At 37.9% G+C, this 24790-nt stretch overlaps 1 protein-coding gene across 2 annotated transcripts in view; it reads left to right on the forward strand.

Annotated features, from left to right (window-relative positions):
- EXOC6B (exocyst complex component 6B) overlaps positions 1-24790 on the forward strand; it is a 714846-nt gene that overhangs the window by 520431 nt on the left and 169625 nt on the right. For both annotated transcript variants that reach the window (XM_036873122.1, XM_036873124.1), the window contains exon 20: positions 23591-23664. In XM_036873122.1, coding sequence (XP_036729017.1) covers positions 23591-23664 — 74 coding nt within the window. The remainder of the gene's footprint in view (positions 1-23590; positions 23665-24790) is intronic.

Genomic DNA, 24790 nt, shown 5'->3' on the forward strand with positions numbered 1-24790 from the left:
CGGTTCTTAACCACTGCGCCATGAGGGAAGCCCAAGGTTTTTCTTTTTTAATTTTATTTTTTATAGAAGTAATACCTGCTCTTTGTGGAAATTTTTGGGGAAAAAAGTACAAAAAAATTATGATCTCATCATTCAGAAATAAGTACAATTCCAGGGCTTCCCTGGTGGCGCAGTGGTTGGGAGTCCGCCTGCCATTGCAGGGGACACGGGCTCGAGCCTTGGTCCGGGAAGATCCCACATGCCGCGGAGCAGCTGGGCCCGTGTGCCGCGGCTGCTGAGCCTGCACTCTAGAGCCGGCGAGCCACAGCTGCTGGGCCTGTGTGCCACAACTGCTGAAGCCCATGCACCTGGAGCCTGTGGTCCGCAGCAAGAGAGGCCACCGCAGTGAGAGGCCCGTGCACCACAATGAAGAGTAGCCCCCGCTCACCTCTACTTGAGAGAGCCCGCGCACAGCAGCCAGAACCCAACACAGCCAAAAATAAATAAATAAATTAATTAAAAAAAAAAAAAACTGGGATCTGAGATTTAAAAAAAAAAGAAGAAATAAGTACAATTCCAGGGATTACATCCAGACATGATAACATCCAGCAGCCACAGAATTGTTTCTAGAAGCCATCCACTGGATTCCTTGCATCTAGTTAGCCAGAATTGTTTTACATGGCTCTGTCTTAACCAATTACTTCCCAGGAGAATGAAAACATAATGATTGGCTAAAGCAGTCAAGATTGATTCTTAATGTTGAATACGAAGTCATCATTTTCTGAGTCTTGAGGAATAGTAGAACCTCATTCTGATATAAATAAAAGGGAGAAAAAGGCTTTGGGGTAGGTGACCAACCAATACCAATGGTTGAACAGCAAAGCCTGATGAATGATTGGGAATAACTCGATCAAAATGACTGCATTTTTGATAGAGCTGAAAGGTAAAGAGGGATGGAGGGTAATAAGCTACAATATATGGGCCTTGAGGAAGAGGAGTAATGGTCTGAGAGAAGCACCAATGAATAAGGAAAATGCCCATCTTATAGCCGGATCCTGAAGTACATTTTTTGTAGAAGAATGAACAGCTTCTATTTTAGAGAACTATAGGCGAATTGGTATCCTTAGCAGAGAGCCAGCTTTCAGTTAAGACTAAGAGGTAGAGAGATCATTTAATGGAAAGATGGAAACTATGAAAATAGTTTGTTAACTATGGCAGAGGGGTTCCAGAGAGCCAGTGTCTTGCCTGAAAAGCCATTCAATATTTGTAATAGCCTTTCAGACTTAGGATCAGCTTGACGCTAACATTTGTGAGGCATGGCAGTGCCTCTAATAACCATATTACCACTGAAATTTTTTCCCCATATATTTAGAGCCACCAAGGTTCATTGATTTAGAATTTAATGTTTCATTTCTGATTGGCATTAATTTGTCTGTCAAAAAACTTTCCATGGACATTTATTTTAATTTAAAAGAAAGAATTCTATGTCTTTTGCTATACCATCCCCCTCATTTTCTTCTTTACATGCTCAGTGGTCTATAAAAAATCTTAAAGAAACGGTACATAAGATTCACATAACTATACAGAGGCGTATAAAAGCAGCCCCAAATGACAAGATAATTAACACTTACATCTTTCTACCCAGTGGTGTGTACGTGAGGTATTTTTGCTATTGTCTGTGAGTCATTGGAAGAACTGTGTATAGGTCCTGAAAGAAATAAAACTTTGGACAAGATAGAATGTGAATGTATCTTGAGTGTTTGACTCTGAGGCCTGGGATGCCACTTTGTTAGATCCCAAATACATACAGGAATTATATGCATGCAAGCCTGAGATAATCAGCTAGTATAGTGTAGTCATTAAGAACACAGATTTGAGAGTCAGCTCAATCAGATGTTCAAGTCACCACTTCTTTTTAGTGTGACCATATATAAATTATTTAACCTCTCACAGCCCCATTTATGAAATAGGAATAATAATAGAACCTAATATTACAGGAATGGGGTCAGAATTAAATGAGATAATGCATAAAAGGGTTTATTTCATGGCTGGCAAAACATTAAATATGCAATAAGGAGTAGCTTCTCCTGTTGTTATCATTATCAGCAGCAGCAACAACAGCAGTAATAAATATCCAGCAACTCTCAGAAGGTCTTTTGCAGACCACGCAGACCTTTGTCTGTAGTTTGTGAATCAGTTAGGTTTGGAGATGCCCTTTTATTCAATGTAAGTTTTGCTTTTTGTAGTTATCTGTTGAACTTCTGTAGTTTTTCTGAAAGTTATCATCCAGAACTGATGATGTTCTAATTCTCAGCCTATGCTTTTGCAAGAAATCAATTAGTTAGCTCAGATGTTTACTAGAGATGGTAACTACTGCTTTGGATGCCACTATCTAATAGGAGTGTTGTTGATTCTTACTGACAGGCTAATCAAACCAAGTACCTTTATGGTGAAGATTATTAGGATTTAGGAGATATGAAGAAAATATTCCTTTCCCTTTAAAAATTGACAGTGACCTCTGGGTATTTCTGCTCTATATGAATTTCTTCTTATATCTCCATATGTTCGTATATCTTATATTTGGTTTTGGGTATTGGAACACTGGATCCCGACACAGAAACTGGATTTTAAATACTAGCAGGTCTTGATGACCTAATACTTACCTCCTTGATCAGACCTGGGCTACTGTAGCATTCATGTACTAGGATGTTCAGTCTGTGTCTGGATTTGGAATTTCCAAACCTTTTTCTTTGTATATTCTAAAAATAAGGAGGTCTAGGTTCATATTCCAGCTCACCTACTTGTTAACAGCGCTAATTCAGTAATCTGTTCATTTATTCAACAAATATATGTGGAGCCCCTACCCCTACTTTGCATGGTACTACATGCAAAGTACCATGCTGGAAGCTTGAGAAAAAATGGGAAACCACTGACGTTAAATAGGAGAGTGACTTGATTAGATTTGTGCTTTTGGAAGGAACTCTGCAGTTTATCAGGGGCCTCAGAGATCAGTTATAAGGCTGTTGCAGTAATCCATGATGGAGATGATTTGGAAGCTTCAGCATATTTATGCTTCATAGTTCAAGCCATTGGAGTGAATAAATCAACTCATCTACCCTCCCTGAGTCCATCAGTGAACTAGAAATATTAATCCCTGCTATAGTTTTCTCACAGTATTGTTATGAAGTCAAATAAGATACTATGCATAAAATCATTTGTAAACAGCCATGGAAATTTTATTTATTGCAGTTATCATTTCTTTATACATATGCTTTCATGTGTTTTTGTCTTGTTTTCTTTCCCACTTCCATTGTTATATGGTTTATAATGTTAAATATTTCAGTTTTTAGTTGTCTTCTCAGGTTCCTATATTATTCAAAAGATTGGCATATTAAAAATATAATAAATTAATCCAAATCCAGGGGACATTTGGTTGTGAGGAAATGCAGCAGCAATTGCATCTTTTAAAATTTAGTGTAATCCATCTTTTCGCAGGGCCCATCGCCTTTTGCACAGAATAGACCGAGTCCCTGTACAGAAAGGTAATAGAATGCATCTTGCCAAATTCTCAGTTCTTTGATGGTCAAGTTAATCTGAGCTTGGGAACAAGGACTCCAAAGCCTTCCATTTCACCCTTCTTACCATAATAGCCCTTACTTTACAGGTCAGGAAACCAATGTGGAGAATCCGCCTAAACTCAGGATTTAATGAAACAACTTTAGAGTAGATTCATGATCTCACTGAGCCTGCTATGATATAAAATATTAGCAGAACACCATTTGTCACTTAACTCCATAGACCCCACTCTAACTGAAAGATCAGATTGCTTTCTGCATCCCTAGAGAAGTAGTTTTAGCTCAAGGCTAAAAAAAAAAGTCAGGATCTAATAGTCCAGGACTGAAAAGTTTGAATTTTCCATCTCTTAGTATATATTCACTAAAAGAAATGGCTGCAAGTTCCCTTGTGTGGTATAGCAGGCTCTCCTCTGACTCAGGTGTGAGATGTTTTAGCAGATCTTAATCGGGCAAACCTTAACAGGCTTGCTTATGATTTTGCACTGGGGCTTCTGAACTAAGGAATCTTTGTAAAGCCATCTCTCTGAACCTTAAGTACCAGGCCCAAACACCCGCTATTTGGGGTAACTGTATTCACTTATTTTTATTTTCTCCATTACTTGAGCCCAGCTATCCTTGACTCTCCACGTCCATATAGTTAATTATCCACCATTGGTCACTCCCCACAAGAGTCTGTCTTAAGCCTTCAGGCATTCCTTTACCAATCTCTTCCTGATGTGAGGGAGACAGAAGAGAAGTGAGTCCTCAGGACCCTGGTCAGAAGCATAAGGGAAACAACTGTGACAGGTCTTACTATCATTCTTCTCTTGCAGCCTTTGAAGTTTACATTTTACAAAAGGAGTTTTGGTCCTTAATAACTAAGCCAGTACTAAACCCAAACTGCATCAGCCTACCAAACAAACTGTTAAAGTGACTACCAGCTCGTACATTAAATCAAGCCTCTCCAATGAGATGCCCAATAGTAATTAATTTGTCATTCAAAATTATGTTTAGTCATTCTTGAATAACTAGTACAAAATGTGTATCCACACAGGTTTGTTTTTTTTTTTTTTTCTTGCGATTCCTTAGAAAACTCTTACATTCCCTTCTGAGTATAATTCTTTTCTCCCCTACTCTTATTTTGCATATCACCCTTGAGCCCATGTTGTGTTTAGGTCCTAGTCACAGGACAAGATTCAATGAGGGATAGAGTAGGGCAGAGTGCTACCCTTCTCTGGCAAGGGAGATACAATAGAAAGCATTCTGGAGAAGGCTGAGGGATCAAGGTTTCACAATTTCGCTTAGCACCCTTGCATTTATCAAGGAAATATGGTAAAAGTATGAAGACAGCTGGTGTATCAGTTCATAGATCAGTTTGTGCTCTTGATTTTCAGCTCACCCAGCTATCCAGCTGCAGACAGAAGGGGATTATTATAGTAGTGCCTCACGATGGTTCTGTGTTTTCTTGGATTTTTGAGCTATGCATTCTAGCGAGGACCAGAGTGCCCCATTTTCATTGTAAGTTGCCCAGTGTTATTAAAAGCTTTCACATGAAAGCTTTCCATATTCTTCAGTTTCTTTAAATTGAGCAATGGCAGGACAACCTAGTCCTCCAGAGTTTCACCCTCAATGGGAACTTGTTCCCGGGTGACTTAAGATAATACCTTAATTATGAGCTTGGCTGCCACATTCCATAGACTGTTGACTTCTCATCCTGGGAAATGAAAGGATGCCTTAATGCCCTTTTCCCTGCCATCACCTGTTAACAAGTTCCAAATATAATACATTTCCTCTAAAGTCTTTGTTTTGCCAGCTCAATCCCTAATAATCTGTCTTAATTAAATTATGTTTATTTGCAAGGAACAAAAATTTATTCAAAACAGTTCAAGAAAAGAGGAGGACTTATTTTGAATATATGGATTTCATAGGATCCAAGAAAAAGGTAAACAGCAGATCATGTCTGCACACTCCTGTCTCCTTAGCCTCTAGCACAGTGCCTGACATATGGTACTTGCTTAATAAATATTTGTTGAATGAATAAAAATGACTCAGTTAGCAACTACCTAAGTTTCTGGATCTTTTTGGTCAGCTCTGAAGATGGAAGGGAGTAGAAGTAGGAAGTGGCTTGGGATGGAAGTCATGTGATATGAATAGCAAGACAACCAGGGATGTAGTTGGAATCCTAAGGAATACTCTCTTAGGAGGATGTACAATTGGCAACTTGAGTACACATATCCTACCACCAACTTCTATGGATTATCAAGCCATTCTTGCCACCAACAGTCAATTCTCAATATATCATCTGTATAATATATAATAATTAAAATCAGAGGTAATAAAAACAGATTGACCTTTGAAACCAATCTGTTTCTATCATCTCTGATTTTTGTTATTATATATTGTATTTAGTAGTTTGGGCATACTTTATTCCTCTTCTTAACCTCAGTATCTTTATTTATAAAATGAAGTTACAATTATACTATCTCACAGACTTGTTGAGATGATTAAGTGAGTAACACATAACAAATGCTCAGTAACTGCTAGCTGCCATCCTCATTGTCAAGTGTCATTATCATCATCAGAAAGAGTACTAAGCTGGAAGGAAAGTTGTATTATAACCTCAGTTTTGCCACCAACTTTCTGTGTGATCTTGGGAATTCATCAAACCTGTTTGGGCTTTGGGCTTCTCATTTATATTATGGGAACACTTGGCTAGATGATTTCTGAGTTTCCATTTAGTTCTAAGACATTACAGTTTATCATGGGAGGGAAGATAGTGTGGATATTTTCATGTGTATGGAAAGTTGTTTTAAGAATTAAATGAGATAATGCATATGAAATGCTTTACAGATCCTAATACACATATATTTGTAACCACTAGTAAATATTAAATATGTTTATTATAGTTTTAATTATAGTTATGTATGATAACATGTTCATCAGGGACTTAGAGTATATAGAAGCAGAAAGCAGGCTTTGAGTGATTGCCATCAGGGGCACATAAATTTAATGAACATTGGAATAGGGTCGGTAATTTTTTTTCTCAAAGAAACTTTCTATATAATTGTTCTCCGAATCTGCTTTATGGTATTTACTTTTGGATAATATTAGTTTAGGAAGAAAGCAAGCTGTCTAGTGAAGACCTAAAGCACTATAGTATCCTGTAGAAATGTCAGTGTGGTTGTGGATAAGATCAGGGTTGCCATGATGAAACGTGTTACTTAAGCAGTCCTGAATTTCAGAAGAGTCTAAAGAGTATGAATACATTTCTTTTGGAAACTTAGTTATTAGGACATGAGTACTAATATAGTACTGATATGACAGATAGATTTAAAGAAGACACATGGGCTTTCTGTGAGATTTACTTCAATCTTAGAAATGTTACATTGATGTAGCAACTGGTATCATTACATACTGTGGGATTCTTGTGAAAAGTTTCGAGTTTAAATACTTCCTTTCCCATTAAAGTATATATTTTATATTTTATCAGAACGACACTTTTCAAACTGTACCTTAATTATCTTAATTGTACCTCTGCAAGTCTTAAAAAGAGAGCCATTTTAAGAATATGGGGTTTGAAGAGAGACAAATGGAAAAAGTTTGAGCCCAGTAAAATTTTAAAGCTCATCTCCCTAGGTTATATCAAAACAACAGATGCTTCCTTCGTTTGAGGATATGTAATGCCTGAAGATGCAAATTTCCTGTTGTAGACTACTGAAGGACATTTTGTGTGTTTCAGTATCATTGATTTCAGATCCCTTAGCATCTATCCTCAGCCTCATCTTTCTGAATTATAATTTTAAAACAAGCTTTCCCGTTCTGCCTTCTTCCATCTGAGAAACATTAAGGTAAAAAGATTGATGATAGACTTCGAGTTTGTATGCAGAAAAATAAACTTGCTTCCTATAATTTGCAGTGTTCTGCACATGTGAAAATCTAAGGATAATTAGTTATGATTGCTTTAATGTGATGGAGACGATCACTTGTTCTATGAGACAAGCTCTATGGCTAATGAATTTTGTCTTTTGGTTGATTGACTGGTTAATGGAATCAGAAAAAAGATTTTTTGTTTCTTCTGTACAAAAATGCTTTCATTCTCTACTGGAAATAGATACAGGGATTTGGGTAGCCAGTCTTTGTTAGAGCACATCCTTCTTTATTTATTTTATCATTTGTTTTCCCCTTTTCTCAGTTATGTTCTGTATTCTTGTTTCTAATTCTCATATTGATTCAATATTTGCAGTGAAACTTACAAATTTGCAAGGGAGAATCATTAAGTTGGCAATTATGTATGTATATATATTATATATAGTTATAGTTATCAACATTTCATTCATTCTCTTCATTCCTTGTTTTCTCTGCAAGACCTGGAACACTGTAGATATTCTATACAAGAAACCAGATTTAAAACTCAAGTGCAGTGGGAATTTGTAGGATGAAAATAGAGGCCATAGTCTGGTACTTTCTCAGGCACACAGCTCTCAGTCAATCTATGCAAAAGCTTCCCCAGAAACTTCTGGACTGTATGGCTTTGTCTCTCTCCCACTTCCCAGGCCCTTACCAGTTCTTTTTAAAAGCAGGATTGAGGGCTTCCCTAGTGGCGCAGTGGTTAAGAATCTGCCTGCCAATGCAGGGGACACGGGTTCAATCCCTGCTCCAGGAAGATCCCACATGCCGTGGAGCAACTAAGCCCATGCGCCACAGCTACTGAGCCTGCACTCGAGAGCCCGTGAGCCACAACTACTGAAGCCCTCACGCCTAGAGCCCGTGCTCTGCAACAAGAGAAGCCACGACAATGAGAAGCCCACGCACTGCAACGAAGACCCAATACAGCCAAAAAAATAAATAAATAAATAAATAAATAAATAAATAAATTACTTAAAAAAAAAAAAAAAGCAGGATTGAGCTTGGATTCTCAGGTGTGGGAAGAAAACAAACTGCAGCTATCTTCCTTCTGTCAAAAATAGGCAGTACAAAGCCCTGCTTTGTTTGCTGTTGTCATGCTAGGTGCTATGCTAGGTGCTATGCTATTATGCTATGTTATTATGATGTGCCTTTCTTAGCCATGAAAAGCCCAAACAGAGGGCTTCCGTGCCATTTAAATGGCCATGTCACTTCTCTTTGACTGTGGATGATGGACCCTGTACCCTCTGGAAGGACTTTTCTCAGACATGGGTCAGTGAGTAGTGCCCACTCAGCAGTTATTTTGGTTTATGAGCTGAAGTTCTTTGAATTCCAGGAGATAAGGTGGTCATTGTCTCTCTGAACCCATTGCCAGACACCCAGTCATTTGATAGTAGGTGCTGCCAACCTGAGCAGTGAAGGCAGGCAACCTGCTCTTCCTCACCATGGCCTAAGATGCCATCCTTGTCAAGCGAATGGAGATAGATCATGCTGCTCTCACCTTGTTATATATCACTGTCAAACCCTGCTATTGGCTTCCAGAGATCGGCCAACAGAGACAAAGTACTTTTTCTGGTAGCAAATGTTACCTTGGATTGTTTGTGAGGCATTTAAGTGATGAGCAAGTACAAGGACCTGCTACGTGAAGAATCATAATACCCAGTTAAGCTTCTTTATCTGTGGCAAACCTCCCAATACCCTAAATTCTGTTTGGCTGTTCAGTAAATGCGGTACTTATCCCAGCTCTAAATAAGGACAGTGACTGATTCCTCTTAGAAACTGTTTAGATTTTTCTTCCTAGCTTTATTTCAAGGGATATTTTGGTGGGGGGGGGGGGTTGGAGGTGGTAGCAGGAAATTTAACTTAAACAACTGGTAGTTTCCAAAAGTCCATTTTCCTGCTGTATAATTTTGAAAAGGAGAGGAACAGATTTTTTTTTTAAGTGATATTCCAAACTTGGTGCTCCTTCCCTCTTTTCCTACATTTTCTATTTTAGCTGTTTCAGGTTTCATTCCTTATTTTTTCTCAACTTTGAGACCTTACACACTTTGGAAGTTTCAGGGACTTAGAAAGATTAAGAAATGCCATTTCAAAGAAGAAAAAGTTTAAAAATATATTGTGGTTATTGCTGTTTTCCTATTACTTAACCCTGGTTCCAGACTCGGTAAAAAGACTTCCTAAAGTTAAAGGAGTATGTTATAACAATTTCATAATCTCCAAAGCCTTTTTACTATTCCTTTATTAGAAACTTTATAAAACAATTATTTAAAAATTTTCATTAATCCTCATGATTTGCTTGAAAACACCCAGAAGCATTTTCATGGAGAAATGAGCCCATTGAAACGATAGCTTGTCTTAATCATTGCAAACCAGAGACCTCGCCTCACCATTAGCACCAGAGCAGCATATGGCCATCTCTTTCTGCTGTATCAGCTAGCTACAAACATCACGTCAGCTGAAAATTATTTCTTTAGCCCCGCTACCTTATTCCATCAAGCCATTTGCACCTCCCTTTTACTCACATAGGCTAAAATCCTAATGTTTGTAGTAAGCCAGACTCTCCCAGGAATATCTGATGCATTCACTGCTCTTGTCTCCAAGTGTTTACACTGGGACATTTTATACATCTTATATTTTCTTTGGCCCTCACTTCATGTCTTTGAGGCTGAGGCCAGTAAACTATTTATTTTAACTGGGCCATTTTATAGGGTATAAACCAGGAAATCATATTAAATACCATGTCTATTTAAAAATTATTATAATAGTTGAAAGTTGACAGACTTCTACTCAGGCCTACAAGAAATTCCTGTAACATTCTAGCCATCTGCTGCCTTTAGGTGGAACAGTACCTTATACATCTCAAAAAACTGACTAAAGTCCTAATTTTTATGAGACATTTTAAAAGAAATAAATTTCAGTCCTTTCCATTATTACCTGCTCTAATATTTCAGCAGTTAACAATTCTGATTTGAGTTCTGTTGTTTTAATTAAATCATCTATCTAGTTTACTTTTTGTATTACAAATTTTAGAAATTTATCCTTTCTCTCTTCCTCCCTTTTATGTGCGTGTGTGTGTGTACGAGAGAGAGAGGGAGAGAGAGAGAGAGAGAGAGAGGAGAGAGAGACCACAAAATCCCCTTAGCATTCCCAATTTCATGTTTCTAAGATTGGAATTTAGAAAATGTGAGGAAAATATCATTGCCAACACTTGCATTTAGAAAAGCTGAAGTTTTCAGAAACTAGTGAGTCAATTTATAGAATTGTTAAAGTCTTACCTATAATGTTCTATAATGATGGTTGATCTATATTTTACTTCTATTTTCTACTCCTTTCCTGGGAGGAGAAGGTGGTGTATGGTGGGGTCTCTGGTGGGATAATGTACACTTGTATGGGTGAATTGAGGCCTATGTCTTTGTCATTGTTTGATCACTAAGTAGCTGTGAATTTGGACAACACACTTAATCTCTTTCAAAATCTTTTTACTCATTTGTTATACGTGAGTGGTTTGGACTAGGGCATCCCATTGGACTACATGGCTAGGGATTAGCCATTCGAGTAGGATGAGGTAGGTTGGGAAGGGTGTTCTGACAAAGGCAAGTATTTGTATAAATTCTGGGAGGAAATAAAGAACATGGCATATTAGGGAACTAAAACTAGTTCATTATGACTAGAGAATAGGGTGAAATGAAGTGGGGTAGCCAGAAGGAAATGTGGAGATACAATCACTGTTAGTGGATCCAAAGCAGATTTTAGAGAGTACTTTTAATGGAAGTAGGGTGATAGACCAGATTGCTGAGAGTTGAGGAATGAATGGAAGATAAAGAAGCTGAATCAGTGCTTGTAAAAGACTCAGAAATTGACATGGAAAGAGAGGAAAGAAAAGCTTGTTTATTTAATTGCCTCTCTTAAGCCTAATAATTGGGACTGTTTAACTGTAAATGACACCAAATATTTTATATGATGCAACCAAGAATAGGAGAAAAATAACACTTTATTTTCTTTGTGGGTATCAGTAAAATTTGCCTGGTAATCTTTCTCTTCTTTTTGTCTTTCTCTGCCCTTTCTTCCTGAATGATGTGCCTTTCTGAAAAATTCAAGACTCCTCAGTTTTTCACCACATCCCAGCAGTCACATGGCTTAAGGCCTGCCCTTCCCCTCTGACTCACAGGAATCTCTTTGTCAGCTGTCTGCCTGTCAATGGATGGAAACAAGGTGTAGCATCAGCTCCTGCCCAGGCAATTAACCAGGGAAAAGGATGAGGTTCTGTACTCTTCTGTAGAAAAGCATTTTTGAGGGCTTTTAAACATTTTAAAGACAAGAGCGCTTTTAATACTTGAGATGCTCATTTATCTCCTATACTTCCTAGTAGTTAAGATATTCCTTTAAAAGCACCAGTTTATCATGGAAAGAAGTTGCTTAGGTACCTTAAGAAACAACTATTTTCATTTCCTTTTTCTCCAACTAACCTAAATTCTCTTAAAACACTAATCTCCCCCTCTCTTACCAGCGCCTAGGAGTTAAAAATGCCTAATGCTTCCTCTAGCGTTCCTGTTGTGTCTGCAGTCAATTCCCTGATCTTGTAACTATCAGCTTAAGGTCTCAGGTTTCACTGACAGAGATTCTCTTTTTCTCCTTCTTTTGTTTTTGTTTGTTTTAGGGGAAAAAAAGAAAAGGGAAAACACACCCCAAACTGAGCTCTTAGTGGCAAAGTTTATATTCTCTAGTAAGATAGATCCTAAGTTTAGATCTTGACCTCTGAAAGTAAATTCATTAGTCTGTGTAACCATAATGGCAGACCAGTATTTATGTTCATATTGATCTTTCACAAACATTTTTTTTTTTTTTTTTTTAATTTTATTTATTTATTTATTTTTGCTGTGTGGGGTCTTCGTTTCTGTGCGAGGGCTTTCTCCAGTTGCGGCAAGCGGGGGAGCCACTCTTCATCACGGTGCGCGGGCCTCTCACTATCGCGGCCTCTCTTGTTGTGGAGCACAGGCTCCAGACGCGCAGGCTCAGTAATTGTGGCTCACGGGCCTAGTTGCTCCGTGGCATGTGGGATCTTCCCAGACCAGGGCTCGAACCCGTGTCCCCTGCATCGGCAGGCAGATTCTCAACCGCTGCGCCACCAGGGAAGCCGCCTCACAAACATTTAACATGGATGTGGATCATTGTTTTAATACTTTACTATATTATAATTCCATTGAGGGGGTGGAATTCCCAACTAATACTAGAATAATTATATGAAGCAAAGCTAGAGAATATAGAAAATATCTTTCTCTGGGCAAGATGTACAGAACTTTTTATTTTGCCATATCAAAAATGATCTCTCATAATGAAGACTTGCTTTAGTGTAATATCTTTAAATTTTTTGATTCATTTAAGAAGTGACCATGTAGGCAAAAAAAAAGCATATTATTATTTTACTGTATCCAATTCCAGTAAATTTCACATTAATTATGCTGGGACACATCTGGCTATAACCTAGATATTAAAATGGACTCAATATCAAGTTGTAATTTGCTTGATCGGGATTGGACCTTGTGTTCCAACAACAGTTTTCCAACACCAACTGGGTGTTCCGCAATTTAATCCAGTTCTAACACTAACTACCTGGAGTTAGTGCAGACTCCACAGGGTAAGGGGTCAGTCCCACAAGACTGTCCCTCTTCAGGCATCAGCCACAAGCCACAGGTGACCTCAAGCCACTCGCACTTCTTCCTAGCTGACTACAGATTTGGGGCTCATCACATCCCCTTTCAGTACAGTAATTCACTAGAAAAACTCACATAACTCACCAAAAATGCCGTACTTATGATTACAGTTTTATTATAAAAGCTGTAACTCAGCAACAGCCAAATGGAAGAGATGCATAGGACAGGATCCTGGGGAGGAGGGGGGCAGAACAGAGTTTCCATGACCTGTCCTTAAGGATTCCAGGCATGTGAACCTTCCAGCACATCAGCATGTTCACCCATCAGGAATTCCTGATCCACTGAGCTTCAGTGTCCAGAGTTTTTATATGGGGGTTTCTTTACATAGGCATGATTGAATAAATAATTGGCCACATGATTGAAATCAATCACCTTCCCCTCCCCTCCCTGGAGATTGGGGGTGGGGCTGAAAGTTTCAAACCTCTGGTCACAGGCTTGGTCTTTCTGGCTTGTCCAGCCCCTCCCTTAAAACTACGTAAGGGCCCACAGGAGTCATTTCAGCATAAACTTAGGTATGGTCAAAAGGAGCTCATTGTGAATTGCTCAGGAACTTTCCTATTGCTCAGTACCTTTCAAGGGTATTTGAAATACCCTTGAAATAATAGATTTAGAGGGATTAGGTTCTATCTGGTTCACTGAGTTACCTTTTTTGCTTTTTAATTTTTTCTTCTGTAAAAGTCCATAGCTCCTCTATGTCAGGAGCTGGGACCAAAGACCAGATATATTCCTTGTTATGTAATAGACCTCAAGAGTATATTTGATTCAGTCGCATAGCTTTAAGCAAGTGAAATATTCTTAATTTCATTTTACAGAGGAGACATCTGGCACTAAAAACTTATATGATTGGCACAAGGTCACATAAGTAAATTCTAGAAAGGATTGGAATCCCAGTTACCTTAGCTTATGATATATCCATTTTCTGTGGACATCCATCAGCTTAGACTATGAGACTCAGTTTTCCTGGCAAATTGTGAGACTATCCACGAAATGTATACCAAAGAAGCATTAACTATCTGCTTTCAGTTTAGAAAGAATCATAATTGACTTTTAAAAAAATCTAGCTCTTTTAGCTTGGGAAACATCCTATGTGGAACCTACCTTAATCATTTCTCTTTCAGTATTTTTCATAGCTTTGTGTGACATACCTCCACCCTGTTCAAGAGCACTGGCAGTGTCTTGATACTTTTCCTTTTAATGAGTCAGCATTTGTTTTGTATTGTATACTTACAAAACATTTTGCAGTTATAGATCAGGATTGCTACTGGTATCACTTGCTGGGGAAATTGAGAGCCAGAGAGCTTTGTCCAGAAACATATGCTGCTCAACTATTATTATTTTTTAAAAATTATGCCCGAATCATTCCAAAAATGATTTGAGACCAGTTTCAGTAGGATAAGTTGAAAACAATAATAAATTAGATATAAGAAAAGAAAATGGGATGAAGAGAAGAAAGGTAAGAATACTAGCATAAGAATTAATAGAGAGGTAATATAAAAGTTTATTGACAGGCACAGTGAAGAGCATACAAAGTATATAGCTCTCTCAGAGGTTGACCTATTTTTAAAATATGGGCTGAATAGAAGACATTGTGTGGTATCAGGAACATTTGCTTCAATCCTAATTTCATAGCCAATGTAAAAATGGAATTCATATTGTTATGAATTTGGGGAGTGCTCTTTCCTTGTCATTTCAAAGTCTGAAATCATTCTTTTCACATTTCGTTTTAGTTTTCATTCTTTACAGTCAACATCATCTAAAGCTGTGCTGTCCAGTACTATAGTTACCCGCCACAAGTGGCTGTTAGAGCATTTGACATGCAGCTCAGAAATGAGTTGTGCTCTAAGTGTAAAATACATCCTGGATTTTGAAAAAAACCTCATGAAAAAATTTTAAAATACTAATTTTATGTTGAAATTAATATATTTTAGGTATATTGGGTAAAACAAGATATACTATTACTAATTTTAAAATTAATTTTTGTTTTCTTAACCGGTCTACTAAAAATTCTAAAATTACACATGCAGCTCACACTTCTATTTGGACAGTGCTTTTCTAGAGAATTGATTTTCACCGTTACGTTAAATGCCCTACAGAATCCTTCTCAATGTAAAATTTCAGATAGCTTAGCTCTGAGTCTCTGTTCGTACAGCAGAATAATCAGTGCTGAACAAACACATGGATAAGATTAAGTCCTTGAAAGCAGAGTAAAAATATCAAGGATACAAAGTTACTACTTCAGAACACAAGTCTTTCTCATCTCTCAGGAAACCCACGCCTTTCATGGCAGATCCTCAGTTTTCTTACAGATGCACAGAAGCACTGCTGATTGCTAATTGGGAGAGGCTTCTTTTCACTATAGTTTTAAAAGATCTATTATGAAATTGGCCCTTATTTTGCAAAATTGCAAAGCATTTGGGAACTTCAGAGGAACATTGTGGCGTTACACAGATCTATATATTTTTATGATTTTATTCTCTAACTAAATGAAAAAGACACAGATACACACATATATACATATGTGTGTGTGTGTGTGTGTGTGTGTGTGTGTGTGTATATATATATATATATATATATAAATGGAACATGTAGAGTGAATATTTGCTTTTAGACATTCTAGATCAGGGATGCATATTGAAATAATAGAAAGACAGATTTAGAGGGATTAGGTTCTATCTGGTTCACTAACTTACCTTTTTTGCTTTTTAATTTTTTCTTCTGTGAAAGTCCTCAGTAATTACAAATGCTCCTTTCAGCTTTAGGATTCTAGGTTGTAAACGCAAGTCCTAGGACATCTTGTGCTATGTTTTTGGTGATTATTTGTGGAATATTAAGGGAAAGTCCAATGCCATGTGGCATGACATTGTTCTGTCACTTGTTATGGTCTTGGCTTTCCTTAACCTTCTTCCTCTGCAATGCAAAAGATACTCTGTTTAATTTGGTGAATACAGCTAAAGTATTCTTATCCACATTTAAAATATTATTTCCTTAAACAAAGAACAGTACCCAGTGGCCTCCTGGACTCCATGACATGGTAGGAATTTATGTCATCTCCTTCTTTTAAATCTCGAATAAAATTGTTTTCTAATTTGCTTTGCTAGATTCAACCAATTAATTTCATTAAACTGTTTACAGATTTTTCTTATATGTTAGATACGTTAGGCAAGGCATAGAAATCAGCTTCTCCAGTTTTCTAGGTTTATTCCACATAAGACAGCTACTCTCTCCAGGGGAATGTATATTGTCATTGACACCAGTCACTGCCAGTACCTGAACCCTCATTTCCTCTCAGTGGTACAGTACAAGGGACAGCCAGATGGAGACTGATTGGCTTATTTACTCAGCATCATCATGAAAGTTCTTCATGCTTGTGGCCATTTCCTAGCTTATAGGGGATTAATCCCTTACTAATTAAAAAGCTATGTCTATCTGTCCTAGTTTTCAGTTGTCTTTTAGAGCAAAAGGAGTTAGGAGAATTAAACTTTGAAAACAATTTATAAATCTGTTTAGAGTACTGGTTTGGCATTTGCTATCAGACTTTGTTATTATCAGTTTTAATCATATTTCTCACACGGAAACTCAGAATAGGTTAGTTAGACCGTACTTTTCTCTGCCCTTCTTGAGGTAGGAGATATAGTGAGTCACCTATTTAAAATATGTAAAAACAAAGAAAAATTTACATCACAGAATTATACCCTAGATAGTTAAAGGTAACTATTTTTTATGATCACGTGTTCATACAAGTACACTTATACAAGTATAGTCAGCTGAATCTCCAAGGAACTTTTCCCTCCCACCAGTCCTCCCTCCCTTTTTCTGTCTCCTTGATAGCTCTCTCCTTAGTACTTACTTCCTTATGTTCTGGCTGACCTTTCTCTGACCAGCAGAGCCTCCAATGGAGTCCCTGTGGAGTCCATCAACTCTTCTCTGTAATTAGCTTAGTGGAGCCACTGTGAAGTGATGCAAGAAGGTTTTAGCTTCCCCAGAGCCACACTTTGTAGTCTAGCATATTCCTTATCTGTTGCTCCAGGGACCCAGATACCAGGAAACCATTATATTAATACAGCAACAGCAGCTCTTATTTTTGTAATCCCACAAAAACCACATGTGACCTGACATGATCTTAAGATATAAACAAGTGCCCAACATACTTTGGGCTCCAGAGGACTGACTTTTCTTTCTTACCTGACATTTTGGCCAAAAACCAAACCCTTAATCCATTCAGTGAAGGCTGGTGATGCTCTCTTATCCACTGTCTGACCTGGAACTTCTCTGGGAGCAATAGTATATGATACTAACCAGGAACCTCTGGTTAAAATTTTGCCCACTACCTTTTCAACGTTCTCTTATTTGAGCAAATTAACTTTTCCTCGAAGAATTGCTATTTTACCTGTTTCCCAGATATTGTACTAGTTTTGATTTTCTGAAATAAATTTTACCTTGCTCATCTCCTTTGAAAATTATTCTTGTTCTACGGACAATTTGCAAAGATTCAGAAGAATTACTTTTATATTCTGTTTCCCACAGCTTGCTTTTGATAAATTCTCAAATGTCCTGTCTAGATATACAGATTACAGACTCAGGCAGTCTTTTTTTTTTTTTTTTGAGAGTTATGTTTTATTTGGTGACCTTACTGAGAACTAAAGCCCGGGAGACACCTCTCAGATAGAATTGTTCCAAAGAGGTAAAGGGAGGAGTCAGGGTATATAGGAATTTTTTGCTGGAAACAAACAAACAAACATGGAGTCAAACATCAATAGATTATAGCTAATCACAAAAAGCAGACATCTCAAATTAATGATTTTAGTGCTTGTCTAGGTATGGAAAGATGCAAGAGTCTGGACTCACAGAAATTATTCCTTTGATATGCATCTTAACTGTCTAGGGCCAGTATCCTGTTTTTCTTCATCCTGAAATCTCTTCAGGGCACACTGTCTAGGGTGGATGCAATGGTTGGTGGCTTGATGGTGGGTAACATTCATTGTTTACCAGAATGGCAGGCAACATTCTTGTTTACTGAAATAGCAGGCAACGTTTTTGTACCACACCAGTGTTAAAACTTAAAAGTCCTGTATCCTGGGAACCCTACATGCAAGTAGGGGCAAAAAAAAAAAAAAAGAGTGAGACGAACACATAAGTCAAGCTTTTCCAGGTCCTCACCAGCCAACTTCACCTATAACCTTTTATTTTTTTAATTTATTTATTTTTTTAACATCTTTATTGGAGTATAATTGCTTTACAATGGTGTGTTAGTTGCTGCTGTATAACAAAGTGAGTCAGCTATACGTATACATATATCCCCATATCCCCTCCCTCTTGCATCTCCCTTCCACCCTCCCTATCCCACCGCTCTAGGTGGTCACAAAGCACCGAGCTGATCTCCCTGTGCTATGCGGCTGCTTCCCACTAGCTATCTATTTTACGTTTGGTAGTGTATATATGTCCATGCCACTCTCTCACTTCGTCCCAGCTTACCCTTCCCCCTCCCTATAACCTTTTAACCTTTCTGAGTTTCATTCACTTCCCTCTTCTCTCTCAAGGCCTTGAACTCTGAAAAACCAGAGTACTTTTCTCTGGCTGTAAGGCAGTCATTTTGATACCTCAAAGCCCCTTCTAACTCTGACTCTCCCATTTTATTCTAATTAGGGTTCTATGCTCTTTATAAAATTTATATTTTGTTTTCCTCAGCCAAATATGAATGTACCAGATAATTTTTAAGTTGATTTAAACATGTTTTTTCTCCCCCCATCTAAGCGGCAGTTAATTTTAAGACCAGCCTTCAAGCAGCATAGAAAACATTTTGAAATTAGTGGAATCCCTCCTTTTTCTACTTTGGCAATTTTATTTCATTATAATATGAAGATTATTAGAAATGTAAAACTATAGGATACTTTTGAGAAATTAATATTGGTTTAAAAACAATTGCCACACCTCATCGATTTTAGTGTGTATGAGAGTGTGAAGGAATGTTGGATATTTAAGTGAGGGGTTTTTTCTTTCCCTCTTTATACCTTTATACCTCTTATTTTCTTTCCCTCTTTATACCTTCACTTAACAATATGCCTTTTTTCCTATAACTTTGTACACCTCCTTTTAATTTTTTTAAAATGAAAATGTATCTCATTAAAAGATTTTTCACATTTGCACGTTGGATCTTGGAGGCAGGCCCCGATCCCAGCTTCAACTCTTGTCCATACTGTGATTGGACGAGGGCAGGGAAGAGCTGCTGGGGAGAGCCGAGCTGTCTGAAGGATGGTTGGGTGCTGGTCAGGGGCTCCACTAACCTGAGCAAGTTTTCCAAGAGGAAGCTCTCTTGCCAGCCTCATTGGGACCTTGATTCAGTCCCCACATAACATAAGATAGTCAAAGGTAGGATTTGGTTCTGTGTTAAGTGGAGGGCCACTCTGCCGAACTCCAGCCTTTGGAAACTTTGGCACTGGCTTCAGCCACTTAGAGACTGAAAACATACCACAGACCTTGGAATCCAGAGACAAGTCCAGAAAGAGACTTTTTCACTGTGCCCCATATATCCATTGGTTCCACTTGACCACTAGTAGAGACATGTACTCCTTTTTATGATGTCAAAAGACGGAAAGTTTTTATTCATGATTCTAAAGGAAAGCTTCTGTGTGTACATATAATCAGTTTGTATATGTGTCAGCAGACTTGGGGCTCCTCGTCCCCCTCCCATGTGTAGTTTTCCTTCTCTCTATCAAGCAGCCTCTTATGACATGGGTGTGCAGATCAATCTCAGTTGGCTATAATTCTAAATCTTGAACAAGTTATAGCTCTTATTACTAGAGAAAATAGCACTAAATAATTTTGAGGGGTGTGTGTGTGTGTGTGTGTGTGTGTGTGTGTGTGTGCTTCTATTTCCTTTTCTCTGATTATAAAAGTGGTCTCATTTTTAAAGTTTATAAAATGTAAAGAATAATAAAATCCCTTGTAATCTTCCTCTCTCTAACAGCCTCAGTTAACATTATGAAATAAATGCTTACTGTCGTGTTTTCTATTCATATTGTATTTTACATAGTTGACGTCAGACTAAATACAAACTTTAAAAAAATATTCACACTTTCTTACGCTATTAACATTTTTCATATGTGGAAAAAATTGACTCTAGAAGAACAGTCATGTTTTAAAGGAAATAATTGAATCACAAAATTATGGGAGATCTATTTCATGCATTTATTGATTTCTCAAATAATACCGGTGAAAATTACTGTGCTGTGCCTAATACACTAGTAATTAGTCATATGAGCTTCCTTTAGGTGAAGCACTTAAATATTTGCCTCTAAATTTTCAATACCAACTCACTAACTCATAACTGAATAGTAGCTGAATTTCTTCTACTGTTTTGTCCTGGATATAGAATAGTGTCTCTTGACCTTTGTTTGGTCACCAACCCTCTGAGAAGTCAATAAAAGATATGAACCTTCTTCACAGAGAAACACATATTCCCACAAAAAACTAATTGTAATGATAATCAATGATGATATGCCAGGCACTCTGCCAACTGCTTTACATAGTTGTTTCACTTAATCCTCGTAGCAGCACTATAAGGAATATGCTGTTACCCTTATTTTTGAGATGAAGACATTGAAGCTTTAAGGAGATTAAGTAGTTTGCACATGGCCTTAGAGCTAGTAACTGGAGCTCAAACTGATTTTTATGACCCAAAGCCCATCTCCTCAATCATTGGGCATCTAATTTTAGGGAGCTCGTAAATTCCTAAAGCCTACTTATTGATACTCAGGTTAAAGGTGCCCTACTATTGCAATCCAAAGATTTTCACTGGCAGTAAAGAATATGTGTAATTAGTTAATCTTGTTATTTCTGTAAATTAATATGTAAGTATTTGTTGGACATCTACTGTTTTTAATTCTTGCTACGTTCTGTGATATGGTCCTTATCCCTAAGGACTTTCCTGCCTACGTGGGAAGACAAGAATTACATATGTAAAACAATGAGAAAAAAAATGTATATATGAAGTTGAATATATAATAATTAAACATTTCCATAAGCTATACCCAAAAATTAATCTCTTTACTCTGTCACACATGATATAATTTTCATTCCCTGATTTATAAAAGGAAAATCAAATCTAAAAGGCCACCATGTCCTCTGGGAACCTGGAAGATTCAGTGTGTCATAAAATGAGGTCTATAAAGTACAGCTCTGACTAAATATGTATCACATCCAGATTCCTGAGTGGTTTCATCAGCATCATGTCAACCCCAGGGGGCATGCCCAATAAGGAGGTTCAAGAATGTGTAGCCACCTCTCAAGCATGCAAACCATGTGTCATAGGGCAATCCTGCTGAACTGAACATGTGTAGGGCAGCAGAACACCGTGATAGTTGCTGCATCTTGACTCAAGCAGGGTTCCTGCTGACAGAGAGGACTTCAGATGATGCAGCATAGCTGTTATGTCATACGGGAGCAACAGTGATAATCTACCAACCTTGGATGAAACTCCCAGGCATGGGAAGCTTATTTAAGCTGACCATCTGACAATCAAGACTCAAAGAGTGGCTGTGGCTGTAATTCAAAGGACTGCTTTCTACAGGAGCATAGTATGGGAAAGTTGTACTTGTAATTGAGCAGTGGCCATATACAAGGTTATCACAGATAATGGCTATTGTAAGATATGAAGGATGGATTCTGTCAAGCTTTTATTAACATGGCTCTCATCATGTATTTGTATAGTCTTAGAACTTTACTCTTTTAAAACTTTAATCATTTGGGCTATACATATGATAGAATTCATTTATAAATGGCATATAAATTTTCTTTCCAAAGTAAATAGAAACTTAATGTGCTAATCATTCTATATAGTTTATCTCCTTCCATTTGAGTCATTTTTATTTAAAATCTCTAGAATAAGAATATTTTGTGTTACAGTTGTACAACACTTTGTGCTCTATACAATTCGTTTCATAACTTGTTTTAAATTTCATTTCACATAATGTTTTTGTGTTCCCTTCAACTTGCGTTGTTAACATTATTTTTTAAGGTAGGTCAAGGATTTTATGAAAACCTAGTAGAAATTTCCTAGATGGAAAATATTTTTAAAGAACAGAAATTCCTGTCATTGTTCATAAATCATCATTTGAATCTATGCAGCTACTAGTTGTTTGAAGTAATTTTCCAGACATATATGCAGATATCTTGATGGATTTTATTTAATTTCAAAAGAATAATATGATACCAACTTTCTATAATTTCTTTAATTCATTCCTGAAGAAAAATATAATTGAAAGGAAAACATTCCTTTTCATATTTGCTTTGAGCAGATACTTGAGTTGTTTTTGAGGTAAATAGTAGATTGATGTTAAATGTTTATCATGCTTTGGCTTCACAGAGAGAATTCAAGGCATAGTTAGTAACTGTCCAACTTTTGAATTTGCTCTGTATGTTTGTGTGTGTGTGTGTGTGTGTGTGTTTTGTGTGTATGTAGGGGCTTAAACAAGACCTTTTGATTGCATAATAAGCAGGGCTTAGGGACAATAAAATTTGACATTCTTAACTGTTACTAGTACTTGTCCCTATAGCCCTGTGCAGTTATCTTCTTATTAACAATGTAGAAGCCAGAGTCATAAACTGAGCATGTACCCAAGGCGCTACTGTAAATTGCAAATAGCATTCATGTGGTCTCTTTGACCTAAGACTAAATTTGGGTAGAGGGAAGAGAAAAAAGAATTTTTGAGAGTGGAATAGAAGTAGAAGTCAAGAACAAAGAATACACTAGAAGGATGGACATGTACAAATGTTTCCTAAGTTTTTGCAGTGAGATTTATTTAGATGGGTCTTTTCATATCTGCAATACTCTTTTACTGAAGAGCCAAGCGCTAGATTGGGGCAGCCTCTGCTGCTGGTGTGTGTGTCTGTGTGAGTGTGTGTCTGTGTGTGTGTTGACGATAATGCACTCATGAGATAATACAAATAATCAGTGAGGGAATAATTAATGATGTGGCAGGGAATATTTTTTGATAAATGCTTGGGGAATGAGGTGACAGGCGTGAAATTCGAAAATTCCTTCAGCGATCTAAAATATAAATAGCTTTCGGAACTGAAAAGAGTTTCACAGCTGAAGATTTTATTGTGTTGAGAGGAAAAACTTTTTTCTCTCCCCCACTCCCTCCTCCTTTGCAAGTTGTTTGTCCATTCACAAAACAAATACTCTGAAGCCCAGCGCGGCTCATGGGAATAAATTTCAGGTCGAATTAGTACAGTTTCCTTGCTGTCAGGATTCTGGAATTAATGGTGTTTTGATGACACGAATTTTGAAGGGCAAACAAAGAAGCTGAAGGGAGAGAGACATGACTCCTTAGAAGCTTGGTCCTCCTCTCCCCCAGCCTCTCTTGTCTTCCCTGTCATCCGTCTGCCAATCTCCCTGTCCATGGTTAGTTAAAGGCGCTTTTTATCCTCTTTTCTTTCCCACAGAGTTTGCCAGATCCGGCCCGGTGCCTGGGTTCCAGGAGGACACGCTGCAGTTGGCCTTCATCGACTTGAGACAAGTAAGTCTTTGTGTTTTTGTTTTTTGTTTTTCTTTTAAGATGTGTGACTGAAGACCATCAGGTCTTAAGGAAAAGGGGAGGGGAGGGGGATTGGCGTTGGCGATTCACACTGGAGACCTAAGGGTTTTTCCCTGTGTTTGAGGCCACCTCTTTTATTTAGCTATCTGGGATCCTTAGCTATGGTGGAGTTAAAGGTTTTGTGGGTGGAAGGGAAGGCAGGAGGTGGGAGGAGAGACCCAGAATGTAGAGGGACTCAAGTGACCCTCAAGTGATGTGACCCATTGTGCTATAGTTGGCTTCTGCAGACACAGCAAAAAGATAGCTCAGCAAACCAGTGCTAAGCAGGTGCACTGATGCAGAGACTGCCTGCCCAGAGGACTTTTGTTTGCAGATAATGAGGGCAGTAGCATTTAAGAAAAATGAAATATTTTACATTCTGGATTGTTGGTTTGGTTTGTTGACTTTTTTCTGTTGCCTTAAGTCTTCCCATCCCCTCCTTTGTAGAACGCGGTCAGCCATGAGTGACTAAGTGGTCATTTTAGATAATTAGCAAAGGCCCTGACCAGTCATGCTAACCTGACAGGCAACCCTACTAAAGTAATGTGTTGAAAGCCGGTACTTAGGTGTACCTGAGCTTTGCAAGCCCATTAGATAGAAAGAGTCGTGCTATAGAGCTGTTGCTTGCAGATTGAAAAGGGTGGGTTGGTAGGCCTTGGTGGATGGGGTATAGAGGAGCAGTATGGGCGGGGGCCGAAAGAGGGAGAGAGTTAACTGGGCTCTGTCATCTCTTCACTCTGAAGATGGATGGGGTTGGATAGAAAGTGTGAATGAAGTAAGAATCAATGACTGATGCTTCTCTCCTATTAAAACAATCTTTTTTTTTTTTGTCTGTTTTTTAAAAGGGGGCTGGCTTTGTTTCTCCTGCCATAATGATGCAGTGCCTCTTGTTTTCAGAGCTGACAAAGTTTGCATTCTGAGAACTTTTAGATGCCCAGGGTATTTCTTAAAGCTGTAGGACCCCTTGTATTGGTAGTCTCCTTACCACTGTGACTCGATTCATGCTAGAACAGCTTTTAACCCATAATGGATGGCCTGAGCTACCCCTGAATCCTTGTGGATGGGTGGT

The sequence above is a fragment of the Balaenoptera musculus genome, chromosome 13, assembly GCF_009873245.2.
Source record: "Balaenoptera musculus isolate JJ_BM4_2016_0621 chromosome 13, mBalMus1.pri.v3, whole genome shotgun sequence".
Taxonomy (NCBI): Eukaryota; Metazoa; Chordata; class Mammalia; order Artiodactyla; family Balaenopteridae; genus Balaenoptera; species Balaenoptera musculus.